The following is a 19,173-nucleotide window of genomic DNA, read 5'->3' as shown; positions in this document are numbered from 1 at the left end:
AGTTAACTAATTCAGTAACATTCTTTAGACCGGGAAGTTTCTTGAGTTTGCAGCAGTTGACTACATGCAATGTGGTAAGGTGTGACATAGCCATCGGTTTCATTTCCCAAGTCTGCAACTTCTCCAATTTGAGAAGTTGTAAGGTCTGCAACTGTGGAAATCCATTTGCAGAGCAAACCATTTCATTCCCTGTGTATGCCCCATCTTGTAAGCTCAGATATTTCAGGGCCCGTAATCTCTCTAGCCTCGGCATGGGGTCTTCCACCAAACCAGATTTGGTTAGGGTCAGCTTTGTAAGATTCGTTGGAAATTTAACGTTATCTATGATTAGTTTCCTGCAATTCCATTCGCCAACCAATTTTATTGTCCTCACCGTCTCAAGTTTCGGAAAGGCCCTCAAATCAACTAACTCTGATGGTACAATATCGCCTGTAATTGACATTGAGATGAGATTAATCATCTCACTCATCAGGTCAGAAATAGATTTCCAGTATGGATTTGGTTTCGACTTTGGATTGTCCATGTTTGAAATTGCTAACTTTCTAAGGTTGATCAGGCCACGCGGAAAGTTTTCTCGCCATGACTCTGGAACTGCAACTGTTTTTAGTATCTGTAGGTTAGATATAGTTGCTGTGGAGGGTGGTCCTTTAATTTCGGGACTAGGATTGACATAAACATGGAGAAGTGTTGTTACGTTAAGAAATTTTTTTTTTATAATAAAAAAAAAATGAGAATGTTTAAAGCATAATAAAAATTTTTGTTGTTAAACTAGGAGTGAAAAATTATAATTTATATAAAGTTGGGAACAAGATGCAAAGTTTATGCATGATTGTAGGTATAAAAACGTATTTATTTAATATCGAACAATTTGGAGGGCCTATTTAGAAAATTTCCGAAATATGCATGCCAACAACTCAACTTTCTCTCTCTCTCCCTCCGTTCCCTTCTCTGTTGCTGCTGCCCCCTTTTGTGTTCCCCCAAAAGAAAGAAAAAGAGAGATCACTCTCTTCTCTCTCTAAAATCCATCAAAGGTCCTTGAGAAAATGAAGAAAGAAGTCGAAAATTGTTGAATCCCTCTCTAGTAGGCATCTAGTCTCTCCATTGGTAACTCCTTTCTCTTCTCTCTTTCAAAAATCTGAATTTTATCTCCATTGCTAGGGTTTTGCTCCAAATCCGAAATTTTTGTATAAGTTATGCGTAATCCATCTCCATTATACTTCTATGTTGTTAATTTGGTGATTCTCTTCTCAATTTCATCTTAATCTTCATTTTCTATCTAGGGTTTGGTTCAAATCCGAAAATTAGAGAAATATTTTGATTTGTCTAGTCTAATCCAACAAACAAAGGTGTTGATTGGTAAGTTTTTCTCTCACTCTCTTAAAATCTGAAATTAATTTGGTGTTGATCTCTTTTCTTTGTTCCCTCTTTTGTGTATGGTGATAGTTAAACAAAGTCATAATATTTTTGATGAAGTGCTAATATTGTCTCTGAAAGGCTTAATATTTATTGAGTATGTTGATAATTAAACAAAGTCATAATATTTTTGAGGAAGTGCCAATATTGTCTCCGAAAGGCTTAATATTTATTGAGTATGTTGATAATTAAACAAAGTCATAATATTTTTGAGGAAGTGCTAATATTGTCTCCGAAAGGCTTAATATTTATTGTGTATGGTGATAATTAAACAAAGTCATAATATTTTGATGAAGTGCTAATATTGTCTCCGAAAGGCTTAATATTTATTGAGAAAGGCTTGATCATTTATTCCAAAATGGATTATGTTAAGGAAAATATATAGAAAATAATATCACTCAAGTAAGCATATCAATCGTCGAACAAATATTGAATTAAGTATATATGTTAACATAGGTGTAGGCTCGGTTGAGCAAGATTTTGCGGGATCTTTCGAGACGTCCGAACCATAAGTGCGAGATACGCTCTTCATAATCAGGTGCGGGGTTCTTGGACTTGTTTGATGTTTCATTTTCAGAAATTAAATTATTTTTTTTTCGATTGTCATGTTGTGTGATTGATTGTTGCATACTTGAAATATTCATGTTGTATGCTTGATTGTTGCATAATTGGAATTATGTGAATTGTGTGCATAATGCATCTAAAGCCGAATTGTTGTGGTATGATTGATTTGCATATTTGTATGGTTGTCATTTTGATTGTTCTCTTATGAGTTGACTATGGATAAAGGTCACCACAAATTGATGATTGTGAAATGATATGTGAATGAAATGGCAAGGTTGAGCTGTATCAGCTAACTTTGAGATGATATGTGAATGAATTTGCAAAGTCTGCAAGCTGGCTTTGATCCCAGGATCCTAAGGGCCTTAGGTGAACGGCCCTCGAGATATCCCAGTACCGGTTGGGACGAGGGGTGGGTGACTATATATGCATGTTGATTGTGATGGTGGGTGACCTATGTGTGACGTCTGTGGCTCGGGGGCATTACCCGACGTGGTAATGCATTTGGACGGTCAATTGACTATGACGACATTCTGACTTATTTAATGTGAATTTTCATTTTATGACTTGAAACCAGACTTTAGTAAATGGTTAAGCCAAAAGCATTTATAGATGGGTGTCAGATAAAGGGTCCAGCTCGGTGGGCCATCTGTAGGTGCCAGTAACCCTACAGATGTGGGTTTGATAAAGGGTCCAGCTCGGTTGAACATCTATAGATGCTACCAGCCATAATAAAATGAGTTAGGGCAAATATGTGTTTGTTGAAACTTCATCTTGGAAATTCCTTAAGTTGTTTTTCATTCGATTCTTGTTGTCAAGCATGTGCATCCATATATATATATATTGTTCGTTATAGAACTGCTAATGTGATATTTGTATGAATTTCATTTTTGAACATGGAGTCTGATTGCAAGTCCAATAACTTTATTGTGGCAAATTTCGCACTGAGAATTTATTCTCACCCCCACCCTTTTGGGTTCTTTTTAGGTTTAGATGCGGCTGATCCTGGAGAGGCACACGAGTAGTAGGCCTGTGGTATATGACACCGGATTACCTTAGTAGTTATTTTGTTATTTGACTAGAGAGGCATATCTTGTTTTGTTGCATAGTGCTCTCTATGTCACACCTTATGGTTGGTATCCGTATGAGATACCTTTTGTACGATCTACTTGTACCAGACAGTTTGTACTTGAACTATATATATAAACTTGTTTTATGTATTTTATTGTGATGTGATGAAAATATTGTAAATGCCTTGTAAGCATACATGGAGTTGTATGCTTACGGCGGGGCCCTGTCACACCTCGTGGCCGCGGGGTGTGACAAGTGTTGAGATGGTCCACAGAGATTCAAGTAAGGTTTTTATGATTGTATCTCTAACATCCAAAGTTTGGAGAAATTTCATGAGCATTATAGTTGGAGGGAGCTCAGTTATATCACTACCCCTCAAGCCTAGATACCGCAGGTAAGACATGCTTATTAAAGGTGCTTTTGGCATTGAGGAATTCCTCAATTCTAACACCCACAACATATCGGACATTTTGACATTATTTTTTTTAATATCAAAAGCCAGAAAGGAAACTACCCCCCTATCCAGTACTAGGATTGGATTTTTTCTCTCGTTATCATGGTTGATTGCTACACGGGACATGGATTTTATTTGTTTTAGATCTTTGTTGGCAGCCAAAAACCCCTCTTTGTAGGATTGATCGATGGCGTATTTATGAATAGATTGACCTACTCGGCAACATTTGATCGTGCCTAAGATTGATCTCTTGGAAACACAAACCAACGATCTGTAAGCAAAAAAAAAAATTAACATCTTCTCCATTATTTATAAAAGAAACAAATTTTCTACATCATGAGGACCTTATAATCTAGATCAAAATAAAGAATCAATTTTCAGAAATTGATATATATATATAATTGTTTCTTTTCTTGGGGAAGGGTTATATGTCGCTCAATCATTAATTAGTTTTCTTTCTTGAAGTAGTAAAGCCACGTTTATTCTCAGTTTACTTAGTAAAAAAAATGTGCTTTTATCCATGATCGAGAAAGCTATCAATTCTTTGGTAATAAAACAGACACAATTCAGTTTAATTGATTACCTAATTTTTGGAAACTATGACCAAATATTTCCTATAACTATTCTGATCTTTTATGGACGAAAGGGAAAAACCATAAACCAAACAATCACCTGTAAATCATAAGACGGAATGTCAATTTCTCAAAATTTTGAGATTACCTTTGGACAAGTTCCTCCAGGCAGTTATTTGCGGTCTCCTCTGTCGTCTGTCCTTCCTCTGGTGTAATAAATCCTTCAGCAACCCATATCTCAGTTAGAGATCTTGCAGGAATCTCATAATCTATTGGGTAACATGCTAAATAAAGAAAACATGACCTAATAATGGGAGGTAAATCATTATAGCAGTAGTTAATAACGTGCAACAAATCATTGTTAGTTGCAACATTATCAATCTCTTTAATCTCGGGAAAAAGATCAACTTTCACCTTGTTCCATATCTTGTACTCCATTGTTTTATATGAAAGGAGACCCCCTATAAGGACAAGAGCCAGAGGCTTTCCTTCACATGCCTTGCCAATCAGTTGAGGGAGATTGTCCAGTTCTTTGGTTAACTCTAGTAAGAACTGGAGAATTTCAGAAGGTATCTTGAGTTTTCGAAGTGTTGGAAATGCTGTTATGAGGAACAATGCTCGGTTCTTCTCCTCATTTGTGAAAATGTTTGAACTATCTGCTATGTGAGGAAGGAAGCCTTCAATTATTTTTATGTCGTGGAGAGCGGATATCAGCACATCTATGTTCGTGTGCTCCAACTCACCTTCTGCTTGATCTGTTTGCTTTAAATAATTGCATGAAACAATATCATTAATATTATAATATATTCTTTTCTTCCAATATATCACAAAATCATGTATCCTAAAACTGGGGATCTTTTCTCTGGAAGCCCGTCCAATTTGACGGGCTTCTAGTTGCATACGCTTAATTAGATCCACCTTATTGCCCTCAGTGTCCTCCAAGAGGTCAAATTTAATTTTCATTAGGATAGACACAATTTCACGTGATTGCAAACGCTCAAAATCCTCTTTATCAGGGACATTGTCTGATAAAAGAACTTTGAGAGAAGGTTGAGATAGAATTCCTTTTATGAAAGGTAAGGCATCCATCTCAGATCCGTCACTCCCTCTCAGATCCAATGCAACTGCAATACAAAAGAAACATTATAAAATTAAGGACTATAATTGGTGCATGACTGAAATCTGACATTAATTATGGAGTTGCTAGAACTTATTAAATGCTACCAACTTAGTTAATAACTGACGAAACTTGCAACTCCAAACCTTATTCAGCTATGGTATGAATAGAAAGTGTCTGCATTGGTGATTTTCAGATTCAATATGTCTTATTTTTAAAAAAAAATTATAATAGCTGAGGAGGTACTACAGAAATCGGTATAATGGAAAGGATTTCTGGGTCACCAATGCAAAATAGTATAATATGTATCATGAAGTATCTTGTCAGCAGGGCTACTTCTGGTAGTAGTTGGTAAATTTAGAAGAAGAAAAAAATAATTATAGTTAGTAATGACTGTCTAATTTTAATTAGATGTTTTTGTTATAAATTGGTATTCAGGTAATGTATTAGCAAAGAAATATTTGACAGAAATAATTAGAACTTTCAGAAATAAGTTTGTGTTTACCAGAATTGCGATCTACAGTTCTGCCAACACTTGCTTCCTCTATCTCTGTCATTAAATCAAAACAATTTAATCCTTCTTTTGCTCCCTCCCTCACAATCAATGCAACCAAAAGCTTCACCAAATAACTGTAATAGAAAAGAAATATTTAAAAGATAATATAAATGCAATACTGAAATCAGGCCTTATGGAGTTGTTAATTTTTCTAAATGTTACCAACTTGAAGACTGTTGAAATTTGAACCTCTAAACCTTAGCCCCTGTCCCCACCACAGAGGTTGGAACAGGACACATGGGCAGGAAAACAGTGAGAGAGAGAGAAGTGAAACCAAGAGAAAGGAGAGAGAACACACTCACCCAGGATTGTTGCTGTTTAAGGTTCAGGACAGGAGGTTTGATCTGCTGAACTCGGCAGGAGAAGAGAGAGGAAGGAAAGGGTTAGTGAGGGAAGGGGGAGGAAGCAGGTGTAGATTGATAAGGGGGCTTTGAAAGAGGAAGTGGTGATTGATTGCAGAGGGATAGAGAGGGAGGGATCATTTATAATGAATTTATGACACAGCTAAAAGCCAAGCAAAAGTATGTGTTTTTTAGTAATTAAATTGCAATTCTTGTTCAGAACTCCAATCCTATCCTCCAATTTGAGTCCTAACAGATGCTATCACACATAGATATATTTTTCACAAAATTATTGTAAGAGAAGGTCGCCTTTTAGTGGGACTGTATATTTTTCAGAGTATTTTACACTTACCTTTTTTGTTATAATGATCTAACATGATGAATTACTGTAATGTATTGTTTTTTTATTATAATGCACTAAATTTTTCTATTTCTTACTGTTTTCAAATTAATGCAAAAATAATGAAGCATTTTTACTTTCCTCTTTTCCATTACATTATTGGCATTACATTATATAGACATATTCTTTCAGTCTCACAAGTCATGCATTTTCTTTTGAGGACTTAGAGTTTGATTTCGAATTCATATATTTTAAATAAAAATTATTATTTGAAGAGTAATTATAATTGGGGTAATTATCTAAATCAGTTTGAATAATTAATGAATTAAATGCAAATGATAAGTTGGCAATTGGCATTTATGGTTCGTGCATGGCTGTTCTAGATGTGCGACACTACATGTTATGATAGTCCGGCAGAACTTGTTACCGGTGCGTACAGATTATAAGATTCTTTAAAATCCACTTATATAATAGACTTGATGTTAAGAATACAGTCCTTAAAATAAAATAAATCCATATTACTAATATTTTGCAATACACTAAAATTAATTAGCATAAAAATTGTTAGTCACTTGATGGATAATCAATGGTTTTTTATTGAGTTAAATACACAACCAACCAATATTATGGATACATTTTGTTTTAATAATCATTGAATTAGTTTTTGGTGTGATCATCACAAACTAATTATCAATACAACTTATTTGTTTTTAATTGTTGTTATATTTTCTTCAATATTTGGACTACAACTTACAAAATAATAGTTAAAATATAATCACATAAGATATATGATTAAATATTATGTGATTAAAATTTAACTGTTATTTTGCAAGTAATAATAGTTTTATTTAAATTCCGTATATATTTTTATTAATTTTTATATATTGTAATGGGTTAAATGAAATGGTACAATGAAAATATTTTTTATTCAAAATTGTGAATCACCAATGCAAATAATATAAAGAACATAGAACCTCTTTTGTCAATGGAGTATAAGGGATCATTGCATGTGAAGCTTGCGTTGGAGAGAAAGAAAGGGGAAAGCTACACGGTATGGAATCATTTCATGTGACACTCGTTAGTGAGAGAGGGAGAGAGAGAAAGCTATATATTTTCGTTGTGACACGGTATGGAACCATTTCATGTGACTCACACGGTATGTAATTAGGGTTCCTATTTTTAATTAAGATATGCGCCTAAGGATTTTTCTTAGGGTATATGCATGCTAACCTTGCTATCCAAACAAAGGTTTTATTAAATCAAATTGGTGCTTACATAGGTACCCTAATAGGCTGTGCTAATTACCTACTGATTCTGAACAAATAATACAGATTTAACAGTTGCTAGTAAAAAAGAGAGATGCTACATGCATGTTAAACATTTGATTTCATCGTCACAGAAATCATGACTACATTAAAATGCTAAGCACTTCTGCTCCTTGCTTTACTGTACCTTGTGGTGCAGCAGATCACGACACATCAGCTATATATAATTAAATTGTTATGATGTTCATTGCATGATTTTGATCAACGGCTGTGATTCGACTAATGGTGGAGTGATGTAATATTTTGAAAAGGAAAAAAAGAAATAATAAAGTTGTTCTAGCAGCGGGGTCACATAGATGCCATAATGCCAAGCCTAAGCTTTGGTTATTTCGTCTCCTTTCCTTTTCTGAAAGTTTGAATAAGTACCAAACTTGACACAGGAGACAAAAGCGAATTATATGCTTATTCCTCCACCCCTTATTCTTATTCTTATTCTTATACCTTGCTTAATTTTAAGCATTCCCATGATCCCATCCCATCTCCCAAGAAGGCATCTTTCATTTGTAGAACAGATTCCATGCATCCCCTTTTCTTTAACAAATAACTGCCACACTTTATGCTAATTCCCCTTCTGGATGCATCTCCAGTAAAAAGATGGCATTTTCAAACCTTATTCTGTCTTCATGTTTGTACTATAATATCACTTATCAACTATACTAATGTAGCATACATAGTACATACCATATGCAATATCTTGTGCATTGCTTGAACTCATGGTGAATATCTGTATATCATTTTCACAATCAAGATCTCTCTCCATCAACTTTCAGAAAAGGAAGAGAGGCAATTAATATCTCTTTTTGAGTTTTCGTATTGTCTCTCTCTATACGCATTTCTTTATAAGGTGAGTCCTTGCTTCACCTTCTCAACCAACAAGAGAGCATTTGTAGTTGGTGCAATATATCGATCCTAAAGAATTCCATAAGTAGCAGATTTAGATAGACATATATCACAACAAGAATGAGACACCTTTCGCGAGGATAAAAAAGTGACTTTTTGCGACGAACTACTCTCATTCTTCAGCTTTTTCTTTTTGCGACGGTACTTTTCGCGAGGGAGTACCGTCATAAATTTGATTTTTCTCTCGCAAAAGGTATCTACATTGTTGTAGTGTATAAGAAAAGGTCAATCAAATCACTATTTTGTCAGAGATTTCAGACCCATAAAGGACTACATATTCTGCCCTTTTCCATAAAGCTATAATTTATGTAAATGGTTCATATAAAATTGAACTTGTTTGTTGTCCAAAATTAATATTCACCATCCTGGTTCATAATGACAACAAATTTTTGCCGGTGAGGATGTACTGCCTTGTTTTATTGAATACATACAACTTGGAAGCCATTATATATCAAGTCTTTCAAAAAAATAATTAAGCTCAATAAGACATGGGACTATGGGAGAGGGACATATATACCATCTAAAATCATCATGCATGATACATGCATGCATGTGTAGATTATTTTTAATATTGTTCCAAGAGGAGTACAACGCATGCATTTTTGGAACCAATGAATTAAATTAAGACCAATGAGTATTTATGGTTAGCTGCTCTGTGCGGTTCTAATCTTTCACCACTTATCTATTTGGTCATAATTACTTGATCTATACTTGTAAAATTAATGAGGGGTCCTTTAATTTGGTTCAAGAAATAAAGTTTTGATTTTTATTGTCATTTATATGGTTCCATTCTTCATGCCTAGGCTAAGTATATCACAAAATTTTATTGTCATTTATATGGTTCCATTCTTCATGCCTAGGCTAAGTATATTACAAAATTAAATCCCTTATAGAAATTTTTTCACCATGTACAATGAAATATACAAGAAGTCATCGTTATGTAATATTTGATTTCAATTTTAAAAAAAAATTTTAAATTGTGAGAATAAATTAATGTTTTGAACCGAATAATTTAACCATGTTATTTGTTTCAATCTTGAAATTATTTAATGGTACGTAGAATACTTGTGTACGGATTGCAAATATTCTATTCATTAGTAATTAATTAATGCAATGCATTTTGACCTGTGGCTGTGGGTCCCTTAGCATGCATGCGTCACTTAGCATGATTAATTATGATTAATTATAATTAATATTTTGAACAGAGATTAATTGATCTATATATATATATAGTACGGAGTTTGCACTTTTGACGGATCCTACAAAATTTAGATTAGTGACCAAATACCTTTATAGTATAGAAAAAAAAAATATATCAAAAGGAAGACAAAGCCTTGGTCAAAATAAACGACCAATAAAATTGGGTTATATATATATCTTCTAGAATCTTCTTGATGTGAAATTAGTACTATATGGGTCTGAAAACAAACACATCATATGATGATATGAATAAATCTTCATGCATCCTCTAATGAACTTTCTTTTTCTTTTTCTTTTTCTTTTTCCTTTTCTTTTTGTCTTTTCTTTTCTTTTTCTTTTTTTTTCTTTTCTTTTTCTTTTCTTTTTCTTTTTCTTTTCTTTTTCTTTTTATTGAAAATAATTAAGATGCGTGCAATTTTTATTGTAGCAGCGTCTCATATATATAATCAGATTCAAAATCTAGAAACATAATATTTTTAATCTAAAGTAAAATTTCACGGCCATGTGATTAAGATTAGACGGATTAGAATAGCTTTAAGAAAGTGAAATCTCTTAATAGCTAGATAGATCATATATAGGTTAATTATTTAAATGTATGTATAGCATTGCTGGCATTGACCATGTTACAAACAATTATTCAATGTATATGTTTGATTAATAACATAATAACATAAATTATGTTATAAGTTAACAATGTAATATTTTGTATATCTAGTTATCCACGAATATTGTAAGATAACTTTTATTTTGATATTTACAAAGCAATAATTAATTTTGTTTACTTGTAATCCGCGAATCAAATCAATGATTATCATTCATATAGTTTAACAGAATCTGATTGACTGAAACAAAACAAAAATAAGATTTTTTTTTTCCGCCCAATCTACTTCTATAAATGGAAAATTATATTTTTCATTTTCATGCTTTTAGTAACTTCCAGGCTGAAAACACCATGTCTATATATTCCACCAGTTCAGCTTTGCATTACATAGGCCAAATTTCAGCAAAAATGTTCATGACGAGAGATCATTATCGATTTAAAGAATTTTAATAATATATTTTAAAAAAATTTAAATAATTTAAATATAAAATAAATAAATGTATAAATATGTTATTTCACATTTTACATTTTACAGTTCAATAGTAAAATTTTATGCAACTAAAAGATCAAGTCACATGATGCATGTACAATGAAATATACAAGAAGTCATCGTTATGTAATATTTGATTTCAATTTTAAATTTTATTGTTTTTAAATTGTGAGAATAAATTAATGTTTGGAACCGAATAATTTAACCATGTTATTTGTTTCAATCTTGAAATTATTTAATGGTACGTAGAATACTTCTAGATTCTTCTTGATGTGAAATTAGTACTATATGGGTCTGAAAACAAACACATCATATGATGATATGAATAAATCTTCATGCATCCTCTAATGAACTTCCTTAATCATTCAAAAGTATTATTTCAACCTTAATGAAAATTTCCAATAAATCTGGCCCATTATTGAAAAACTCAAGTCCTTGGCAACAGGCCTTTTTCTTCTTTTCTTTTGCCAATTCAATTTTTCTATTACCTTTTCTTTTTAATCTATTCAAGAATCAATCGTCCATTTTATTCACAAACCCAAAGGCCCATGTCCAAATCAATATCCATTTCCAATTTTTAATTTTCAGCCCAGATCAACATCCAGCAAAAATTTTCATGCAAGTCCCTCAAAATCAAATATGAGAATAATATAGATATAACAAAATTTTGGTTGTCATGAAGTCTTATGAAAATCCTTAAACATGTTTTTTACCTTTTCATTGCACAGCAAGAATCACACTTGCACACTAGAAATATTGCAGGATTTCCAAAATCCTGATCGGGTGGAAAACAAAATAAAATGACATTGAAAGAATATAAGCAGTATATTTAAACGGCAGCAACAGACTAACTAAACTATAATAGCTTCACATGTAGCATTTTATTGTGCAATCATGAATAATATACTGCTACAAATAAAGCAACTGCATGCCCCAAAGAATGAGTTTTGGCTAGCACATCCATTTACTAACATGAGATATATTCTTGCCAGATACAAATTAATTTTTGGCATTGTTATTCCATAATAAATCACCAATTTAATTAACTCCATTCATTCGGGTTGTCATAGAGGGGAGTATTATTGGGCATTGAGATTCGTGCCAAGTTAAAAAGAGCAGTCTAGATCTAGTAATTGTAAAAGATTCCCTTATCAAGTATTGGAGAGGACGTGAATTCGTGTAGTAATTGAGTGTTACATGGAAAAAAAAAAACTAAAATGTGTTGTTTGTCAGATGAACAAATGGAAAAAGGAGATCCTTGTTTGCAAATAGAGGATAACATTAGGTCTAGAAATGAGGTGCTAAAAGGTTAATACACCTTTTCATAGTTTTGAGCGGTGTTGTAAAAAACATTCGTTTAGGTATGGATTTTTCTGACTAATTGACCAATGATTTCCGATTATTCTCAATTATTTCCGATTAATGCTTCTAATTTCCCTTGTAAAATTAATTGCTCTTCTTCTTAATCTGTAATACGAGGTATTTCGGTGTGCATCAAGTAATTGATTGATTTAGCTAACAAAAAAATATGCAAAACTAATTGATTGATATTTGTAAAATAATTTAGCTAACAAAAAATATGATAATATATTTAAAATTTTAATAACAAAACTAATTGATTGATTCTTTATACATCAAGTATATAACAACTAACAATCAAATTTTATGCAATTTAAGTATTGTCTGATAATGCATTTAAAATTATTAATTTTTGAAAATTAAAATTTCAAATAACTTGATATACAATGTCTTTAGTGTTAGAATTCAAATTTTAACTTTACCTCTTATAATTATCAATATTCTTAAAATAAAAGATATTCCGTCTTTTTATATTATCTTTTAAAAAAAAACATCTGTCAGACAGGCATAAGATATTTCATCATTTCCCAGGGGTGTAAGTGTAAGTATGTAATGTAATAGAAAGGACTTTGGACTCCACATCCTCTGAGGTAACAGAATATTTGTTTTTTGAGTCGGACCGTCAAGCATAATCCGAAACAATCCATTACTTCAATATTCGTGCGTAGAAAAATTGGACGGTCCAGATCTGAAATCGAAAACCTTGTTATCTCAGGTGATATGAATTCCATTGTCAGTAGCAAGTCCCAAAAGATTTTAACAGAGTAGTTTTAACTTCATGCAGCGCACGAATCCTATACAGCGCTGTTTTGAATTCCATCTCCTCTCTCTCGAACTCCATCTCTCTAAAGTCTAAACACTCTCCGCCTTCCTCTTCCATGGCGATTTGTAGGAGCAGGAGGAGAGGCGGAGGTCGGCCTCTTCTACCTTCAACCATTTCCTTTCTCCCTCCCAATTATCTATCCTTATCCTCCTCTTTTTGTTACACTGATTTCAAGATTTATACATTCAACCATGTCTTATTTAGACTTGGATCAGCCCATTCTAGGTACAAAAAATTATTATAAATCTGCATTTATATCCTTCATTCTGATTTGTGTTTAACACATTTTTTTACCATTGATTAGGTTCCTAAAAGTTTGGTTCTCTCTTGGAGCTTGCTTTGGTCTTGTTGCTTTACTCATATTATCAATTGTAAGTAGGATGATGCACTTTATCAGTGTTGTAAATAACGGTATGCGCTTGTCGGACGAACAGGGTACCGTCAACCGAATAATTGGAAATAATTGACCATCATCGGGAATAATCGGCTGATTAGTCGGGAAAATCTGTGACGGTTTGGTCACTGCCAACGGCTAATCAGCCGATTAATTGGCCTAAACATACTGTTTTATATCATTGTTCTTTGTACTCCAGATATGTTATATCATCATCATCATTTTTTGTATGTTCAGATGCTGATTTGGAACTCGTGGGGTGCTGTCAGTTTCAAAGGAGGAGCCTTCTTGCTTGACAATTTTTTTTGTAAGCAATTTGTCAGTATTTATTATAGTTTGTATATCATAGAAACTTTGGTTCTTGATGAATTATTTGATTTGTGATTTTGATTTCATGAACTACAGAGTCCTGGCCAAAGCATATCATTTTTGGATTTTGTTCTTTTGGTATTGTCTACTTGGTCACCATAAACTGGCATTCTGGTACATTTTAACAGCCATGGTCAATTTCCCTTTGTGTTTACTCAGTCTGTACCAGAATCCATAAAAATAACCAGAAGTAGTAAATCATTTTTTTTTTTAGATCAACAAGAGGCTTATAATTTATATATCATTGCCATTTTCTACTAATTAATTATTCTATTTTTAACCGCAGTGAAGGCCTGCAAATAGAGTACATTGCAATATTTTTAGCAGTACTCTTTCCAGCGGCATTGGTGGCCTTAAACCAAATTTCACTTGAGAATTTGTGTCCTTTTGCTTCCCTTCGTATATACTGTGCTGGTATCTGGCACAACATAGTGGTAAGTTTTTTTTTTTTTTGAGGAAAAACCATAGTGGTAAGTTTTTGTGTTTAGTTAAATCTCTTTCTGTTTCTCCTAAGAAACCGATAAAGCTATTTTGGATTGTGAGGAGTTCTTTATTGTAGCTGTATTTAGGTTGCGCTTTGACTATGCTGTCTCTTCCTCTGCTCCTATACCCTCTCTATACACATGGTGAAGGCCTTGTTGTAAGTCCCTTTCTTTTGTTGTCACAAAATCACTGCTGTTAGTCTGTATTTGCAAAAGACACCAATTTTCATTTTTTGAAATTGTAAAAAGCAAAAAAATTTACATTTGCAGCAGTAGATGAGTGTTGTAGTCCTAGAATATTAATACAGGAGATCACATATTTAGGGCCAACAGAAATGGTTTTTCTTATAAATTCAATTCCTACTGTAATTATTCTTTCTGATTTCTCTAAAATTCTAACCAAATCATTTATTTACTAGTAGAGAAGATATTAAGCAAACAATTGTTGTGCAAAGATAGTTAAAAAGAAGATTCTTTTCAAGATAAAGAATTTTTCGAGACAAATTATTTAGTTAGAAGTTGTGGTGTTTTTGTAATTTTTTTTTTGGCAAATCCCATAATACAGTGATGACAATCTGCAAATAAAATGGCGGAGTGTTTTTAGAAGTCCTTTTTCTCATTTGCTTTTTTCTGTGGTGCTTATCTCCCTGTATTACACTATTACTCCTTACCATGGTGAAATCATCATTATTATTTTGTAGAAGTTATATTAGAATATGTATATAGTAGTTAACTAATTTACAAAACAGGTTTTGAACGTGCCAAAATACTCTTCCTTATCTGCACATCTATCACCTCTTGATTTAATTGTAACCGTTGATGGATTGAGAGTCACAAGCACTGATGACTGGTTCCAAATCCTGACAAGAAATAAATAAAAAAATATTCACGAAAAGGGCTATTGTGTTCCAATCTCATGGGTAGAGGCTGGAGATATTCTGATGGCAGGAAACCGAAATGGAGAGTGTCCCCAAGACTTCTCTCCATTTCAGACCTTGTCCTGTGCCAATTCGAGCCTCGTAAGGAGTGACAAAATGGAAAGCCTTAGGAATTGTTTGATTGCAAAAGATGTGGCTAGGCTTAGGAAATGTGAATATACTGGTGATTATTGTGCATGTTCAAAGGTATAAATGAGTTTCTTTTCTTTCTTTTTTTCTCATTAGTCCCAGAAGAACTCAAAACTCAACCAATTTGAAGTTGAAGTCATAGTTACCTTTACTAACATAAATTGAATCTGACAGGAAGAGATGTGTATGACACCTGTCAAGTACCCTGGGATGTCATGGGTCGAGATCTTTTATCAAAGCCCATACACTTCAAGATGCGAGCAATTGACTTCGAGCCTTGATCCAATTCAAATCAAGATCAGAATCCTTGTGGCTTGTCATTTGTATACATTGGTGATGCATCCTTTGTGGCTCGTTCTCTAAGTCTATCGCCGTATAGACCTAGATCGGGATTGTTTATTAGTTTAAGTGTGTATATTCCTTACTTAATGGAGAAGGCTTTGCATTCAGTATTTCATGTCTCACTGGCTTTGGCAGTGGTCAATTGCTTACCAGTAAGTCTCAGTTTCATTTTAACTTCTTAATTTCTTTTGCATGGGTAATGGTTTTGTAATACTTGGTTCACACATGGCTGGTTATCTGTGAAAAAAGTTACAATTGTTTTGTAGGGCAATACATATTTCTCATTTTTTTTTGTCAGGGGTATATATGATATTTTGGCATTTTGCAAGGCCATGCATACATTGACTTGTGCTGGTAGGGAAGTGGTACATAGTATCTAGGTTCAGAATTCAGCTCGTATCAATTGTAGTCTTACCAATCTACTATGCCTATATAGATTTACTGGTAACATCTAGCTTTTCATATATACATACACGTGTTTGTCTGTGTAACTTTTCATACACTGATTCATTTTTTATTTTCATTATTTAGGTGTATCTTTTAGATGGTGCTTCCATTTTGGAAACCGTTCTTTGCTATTTCACTCGGCTTACACAGAGGGAAAAACGACAAAGCCTTAAAGTCGGTCTTTTGGTTGGGACCTCATTGTCTATCATTTCCTGCATTATAATACTTTTTACATTATATCTTGTGTCATATAGCAGGAGGTAAATTCTCAGACTCTAAGGTCATTTTCTACACAACCAGAGTTTTAGACTTGTGAATAAAAAAAGGGAAATTTAATGAACATGGGCTTAGACTATTTTTGGGCTTCGAACTCTCCTCCAAATTTCATGGACTCTTCTCTTTATATATCTCACCTATATATCTCTCCTACAAATTTCAACGATCTCGACCATGATCTCGATCTCCTTCTTGACAGTGGACGAAAACATAGCGTGTTGCTATAGGCTGTGCAGGTGTTAACCGACCTGAACCTTTGTACGAAGAAGGTAATTTTGTTTATCTTAATCTCCATTATTGCTCACTGTGTCCAAAGACAATGCTGTCATTCTTGATGGATTTGGAGACAAGAAAGCTATTGAGGAAAGATGTGAACAAGTTGGTATTTCTTACTATTACATGTTATCTTTCACCTGTTTCATGAGATACCACATTGATAACACTTGTGTATTTTTTTTTGGACAGCTTAGAGGTGCCATTGAAGAGAGCACGTCTGATTATGACAAGGAGAAACTACAAGAGAGGCTCGCAAAACTTTCTGGCGATGTAGCTGTCCTAAAGGTAAAATTTTGTAATCAAGAGTTTGTTTATTGAACATGTGTGTTGGTATGCATGTTTTTCCTAATGTGTTGTAGATGCATCATGCATATATTCCTCATGAATTGAAATTACATCCTTTTATGTAAATGTTCTTAGAAAGGTGTCCTACAGCTACCAATTCAATGATAAGTGTATGTCTAACTCAAAGGCATGTACTAAATTTCCCAAAGCAAACTCATCAGCAGAATGGCATATATCAGTACTCTTTCATATCTGTGGTTGCGTTTGGATGAGGCAAAGAATAGTGCTAACCCGAGTGAAGGTATACTTTAATGGCGCTTTCGGCCACTTGGGTGAAGGTATACTTTATGCAGTAAACCCATTTTTCCTTAACAATATGTTTTATTTGCAGAACTAATTAAATCTTTTTTGCTATATAGTGCTCTGAAATGGCTGACATCGGCAGCAGATGACATCAGCAGCAGATTAACAATTTCTGGTTTGATTCCGGTAACCCTAAATTTTACACCTTTTTGTGTTATTTCGAAATTGAATTGTCAGTACCTTATCAAAGCATGTTGATGCTTGTTTAAGTGTTGCCTTGCTTGCTTGTTAGAAAGATGCTTGTTTAACTGTCAATAGCTTATCAAAGAAGGTTAATTGGATGGTTCTTTTTAAATATGACAGTAAGTTTGAGGTTTTAACACTTATTGCCTTGCTTGCTTGTTGATTAAATGGTGTATTATTGAGAATGAATTAGTCTTCATGGTACTTCATTTTTTTCTCAATTAATTTTATTAATTCTTTACTTGTTTGTATAGGTGAACGATTAATGCACATAGCTCGACATGCATGGATTTATATGGTAGAAGTGAGCCGAGATTAGAGGGTGCGTGGGGCTGGTCGTTGAGCATCAGTTTTGTTTATTAAATATGCCCACTAGTTGACCAATAATTGTTTATTATTCTCTAATTCTAGCACTGTAATTGGTACCTGTGATGTGTATTTTAGGAATTAGTTAATTTTCATAAACCTTGTTTATAAGTTCATTTTAGTATTCTTATTGTAATGTATTTTGATATTTTGGTACAATGTATGATAATTATATTATGTTCATTAATGTTTATTATAGGTTATCTATATATTTTAATGTGTTTATGTAAATCTAGTTTAATGAGTAATGTAAAAAAATACCGGGTTGGTACCAGATTGGTATAGGGAGGGAGCATGCAAAAAGTATTATTGATATTCATGCAAATAGTTAGGTGGGGTCCATGTGTACTAGCCATGCAAATAGTTAGGTGGGACCCACTTGAACTGGCCTTGCAATTACTTAGATGGGTCCCACGCTTCTCTCCTTGCAATTACTTGGATGGGACCCACAGTTCTCTCCTTGCAATTACTTAGATGGGTCCCACGCTTCTCTCCTTGCAACTACTCCAGACAGGTGCCAAAGCTTAAAGTTGTTGCATGTGTACTTGTTGCAAGAGCTAGCTCATGTTAAAAGCCATTTCGGAGTAGTAACATGGGTGTGCTGAGCAGTTGCAAGGAGGGTATAGGCATGGGTACTTGTAACATGAGGGGGCGCATGTTAATGACGTTTTTGGGGCTTATAACATGAGCACGCGCATGTAACAAGCCATTTTCAGACCCTTGGTACAAAAGAGAATTCTAGTAGTGTAATTTACAAAACAGGTTTTGAACTTTCCAAAATACTCCTTATCTACCCATCTATCACCTCTTGATTTAATTGTAACCGTTGATGGCTTGAGAGTACAAGCACTGATGACTGGTTCCAGATCCTGACAAGAAATAAATCACAAAATATTCACGAAAAGGGCTATTGTGTTCCAATCTCATGGGTAGAGGCGGGAGATATTCTGATGGCAGGAAACCGAAATGGAGAGTGTCCCCAAGACTTCTCTCCATTTCAGACCTTGTCTTGTGCCAATTCGAGCCTCGTAAGAAGTGACAAAATGGAAAGCCTTAGGCATTGTTTGATTGGATATACCGGGGATCACTGTGCATGTTCAGAGGTATAAATGAGTTTTTTTTTTTTTTTTTTTGTTCTCATTAGTCCCAGAAGAACTCAAAACTCAACCAATTTGAAGTTGAAGTTATAGTTACCTTTGC

The 19,173-nt window shown here is 33.7% G+C and overlaps 3 protein-coding genes, 1 long non-coding RNA gene and 1 pseudogene across 8 annotated transcripts in view; 2 read left to right on the top strand and 3 right to left on the bottom strand.

Annotated features, from left to right (window-relative positions):
* Positions 1-19,173, bottom strand: part of LOC144548394 (uncharacterized) — a 61,658-nt gene that overhangs the window by 22,381 nt on the left and 20,104 nt on the right. The window lies entirely within an intron of this gene.
* LOC144548306 (actin-related protein 2/3 complex subunit 2A-like) overlaps positions 1-19,173 on the bottom strand; it is a 55,826-nt pseudogene that overhangs the window by 31,122 nt on the left and 5,531 nt on the right. The gene's annotated exons all lie outside the window — the stretch shown is intronic.
* On the top strand, positions 976-3,089 carry LOC144548256 (uncharacterized). 2 transcript variants are annotated; one of them, XR_013509315.1, is made up of 3 exons: positions 976-1,104; positions 1,870-1,951; positions 2,962-3,089. It is a non-coding gene; the product is annotated as an uncharacterized LOC144548256 (long non-coding RNA). The 2 variants fall into 2 exon arrangements; XR_013509314.1 differs by lacking the exon at positions 976-1,104 and adding an exon at positions 1,197-1,356.
* LOC144548254 (disease resistance protein Pik-2-like) lies at positions 3,240-6,214 on the bottom strand. 3 transcript variants are annotated; one of them, XM_078296943.1, is made up of 5 exons: positions 6,047-6,213; positions 5,694-5,818; positions 4,486-5,195; positions 4,220-4,292; positions 3,704-3,770 (listed from the first exon to the last, which is right to left on the bottom strand). In XM_078296943.1, the coding sequence occupies exons 2-5, from the start codon at positions 5,743-5,745 to the stop codon at positions 3,736-3,738; spliced, it is 870 nt and encodes a 289-aa protein (XP_078153069.1). In that variant the 5' UTR covers positions 5,746-5,818; positions 6,047-6,213; the 3' UTR covers positions 3,704-3,735. The 3 variants fall into 3 exon arrangements, with proteins under 3 accessions (XP_078153067.1, XP_078153068.1, XP_078153069.1); XM_078296941.1 differs by having other exon boundaries at positions 3,240-3,770; positions 4,220-5,195; positions 6,047-6,214; XM_078296942.1 differs by lacking the exon at positions 6,047-6,213 and adding an exon at positions 5,907-6,016 and having other exon boundaries at positions 3,240-3,770; positions 4,220-5,195.
* Positions 13,128-16,769, top strand: LOC144548307 (membrane-bound transcription factor site-2 protease homolog). The gene is made up of 11 exons (XM_078296982.1): positions 13,128-13,348; positions 13,428-13,494; positions 13,755-13,835; positions 13,923-13,978; positions 14,173-14,320; positions 14,446-14,526; positions 15,118-15,243; positions 15,295-15,492; positions 15,610-15,635; positions 15,728-15,929; positions 16,309-16,769. The coding sequence occupies exons 1-11, from the start codon at positions 13,179-13,181 to the stop codon at positions 16,486-16,488; spliced, it is 1,335 nt and encodes a 444-aa protein (XP_078153108.1). The 5' UTR covers positions 13,128-13,178; the 3' UTR covers positions 16,489-16,769.

Source organism: Carex rostrata, chromosome 33 (genome assembly GCF_964058835.1).
Source record: "Carex rostrata chromosome 33, lpCarRost1.2, whole genome shotgun sequence".
Lineage (NCBI taxonomy): Eukaryota > Viridiplantae > Streptophyta > Magnoliopsida > Poales > Cyperaceae > Carex > Carex rostrata.
This window is presented reverse-complemented; position numbering and strand designations above follow the sequence as displayed.

What these genes read in the sequence shown, in the direction of transcription:
- LOC144548254 (XM_078296941.1), bottom strand. Translation starts at nt 5,745, where the DNA reads ATGACAGAGATAGAGGAAGCAAGTGTTGGCAGAACTGTAGATCGCAAT. An exon ending in AACTGTAGATCGCAATTCTG is followed by an intron (nt 5,196 to 5,693) that starts GTAAACACAAAC and finishes TTTGTATTGCAG; the next exon opens with TTGCATTGGATCTGAGAGGG. An exon ending in CTGGAGGAACTTGTCCAAAG is followed by an intron (nt 3,771 to 4,219) that starts GTAATCTCAAAA and finishes TTTTGCTTACAG; the next exon opens with ATCGTTGGTTTGTGTTTCCA.
- LOC144548307 (XM_078296982.1), top strand. Translation starts at nt 13,179, where the DNA reads ATGGCGATTTGTAGGAGCAGGAGGAGAGGCGGAGGTCGGCCTCTTCTA. An exon ending in CTTTACTCATATTATCAATT is followed by an intron (nt 13,495 to 13,754) that starts GTAAGTAGGATG and finishes TTGTATGTTCAG; the next exon opens with ATGCTGATTTGGAACTCGTG. An exon ending in ATTATTGTGCATGTTCAAAG is followed by an intron (nt 15,493 to 15,609) that starts GTATAAATGAGT and finishes TGAATCTGACAG; the next exon opens with GAAGAGATGTGTATGACACC.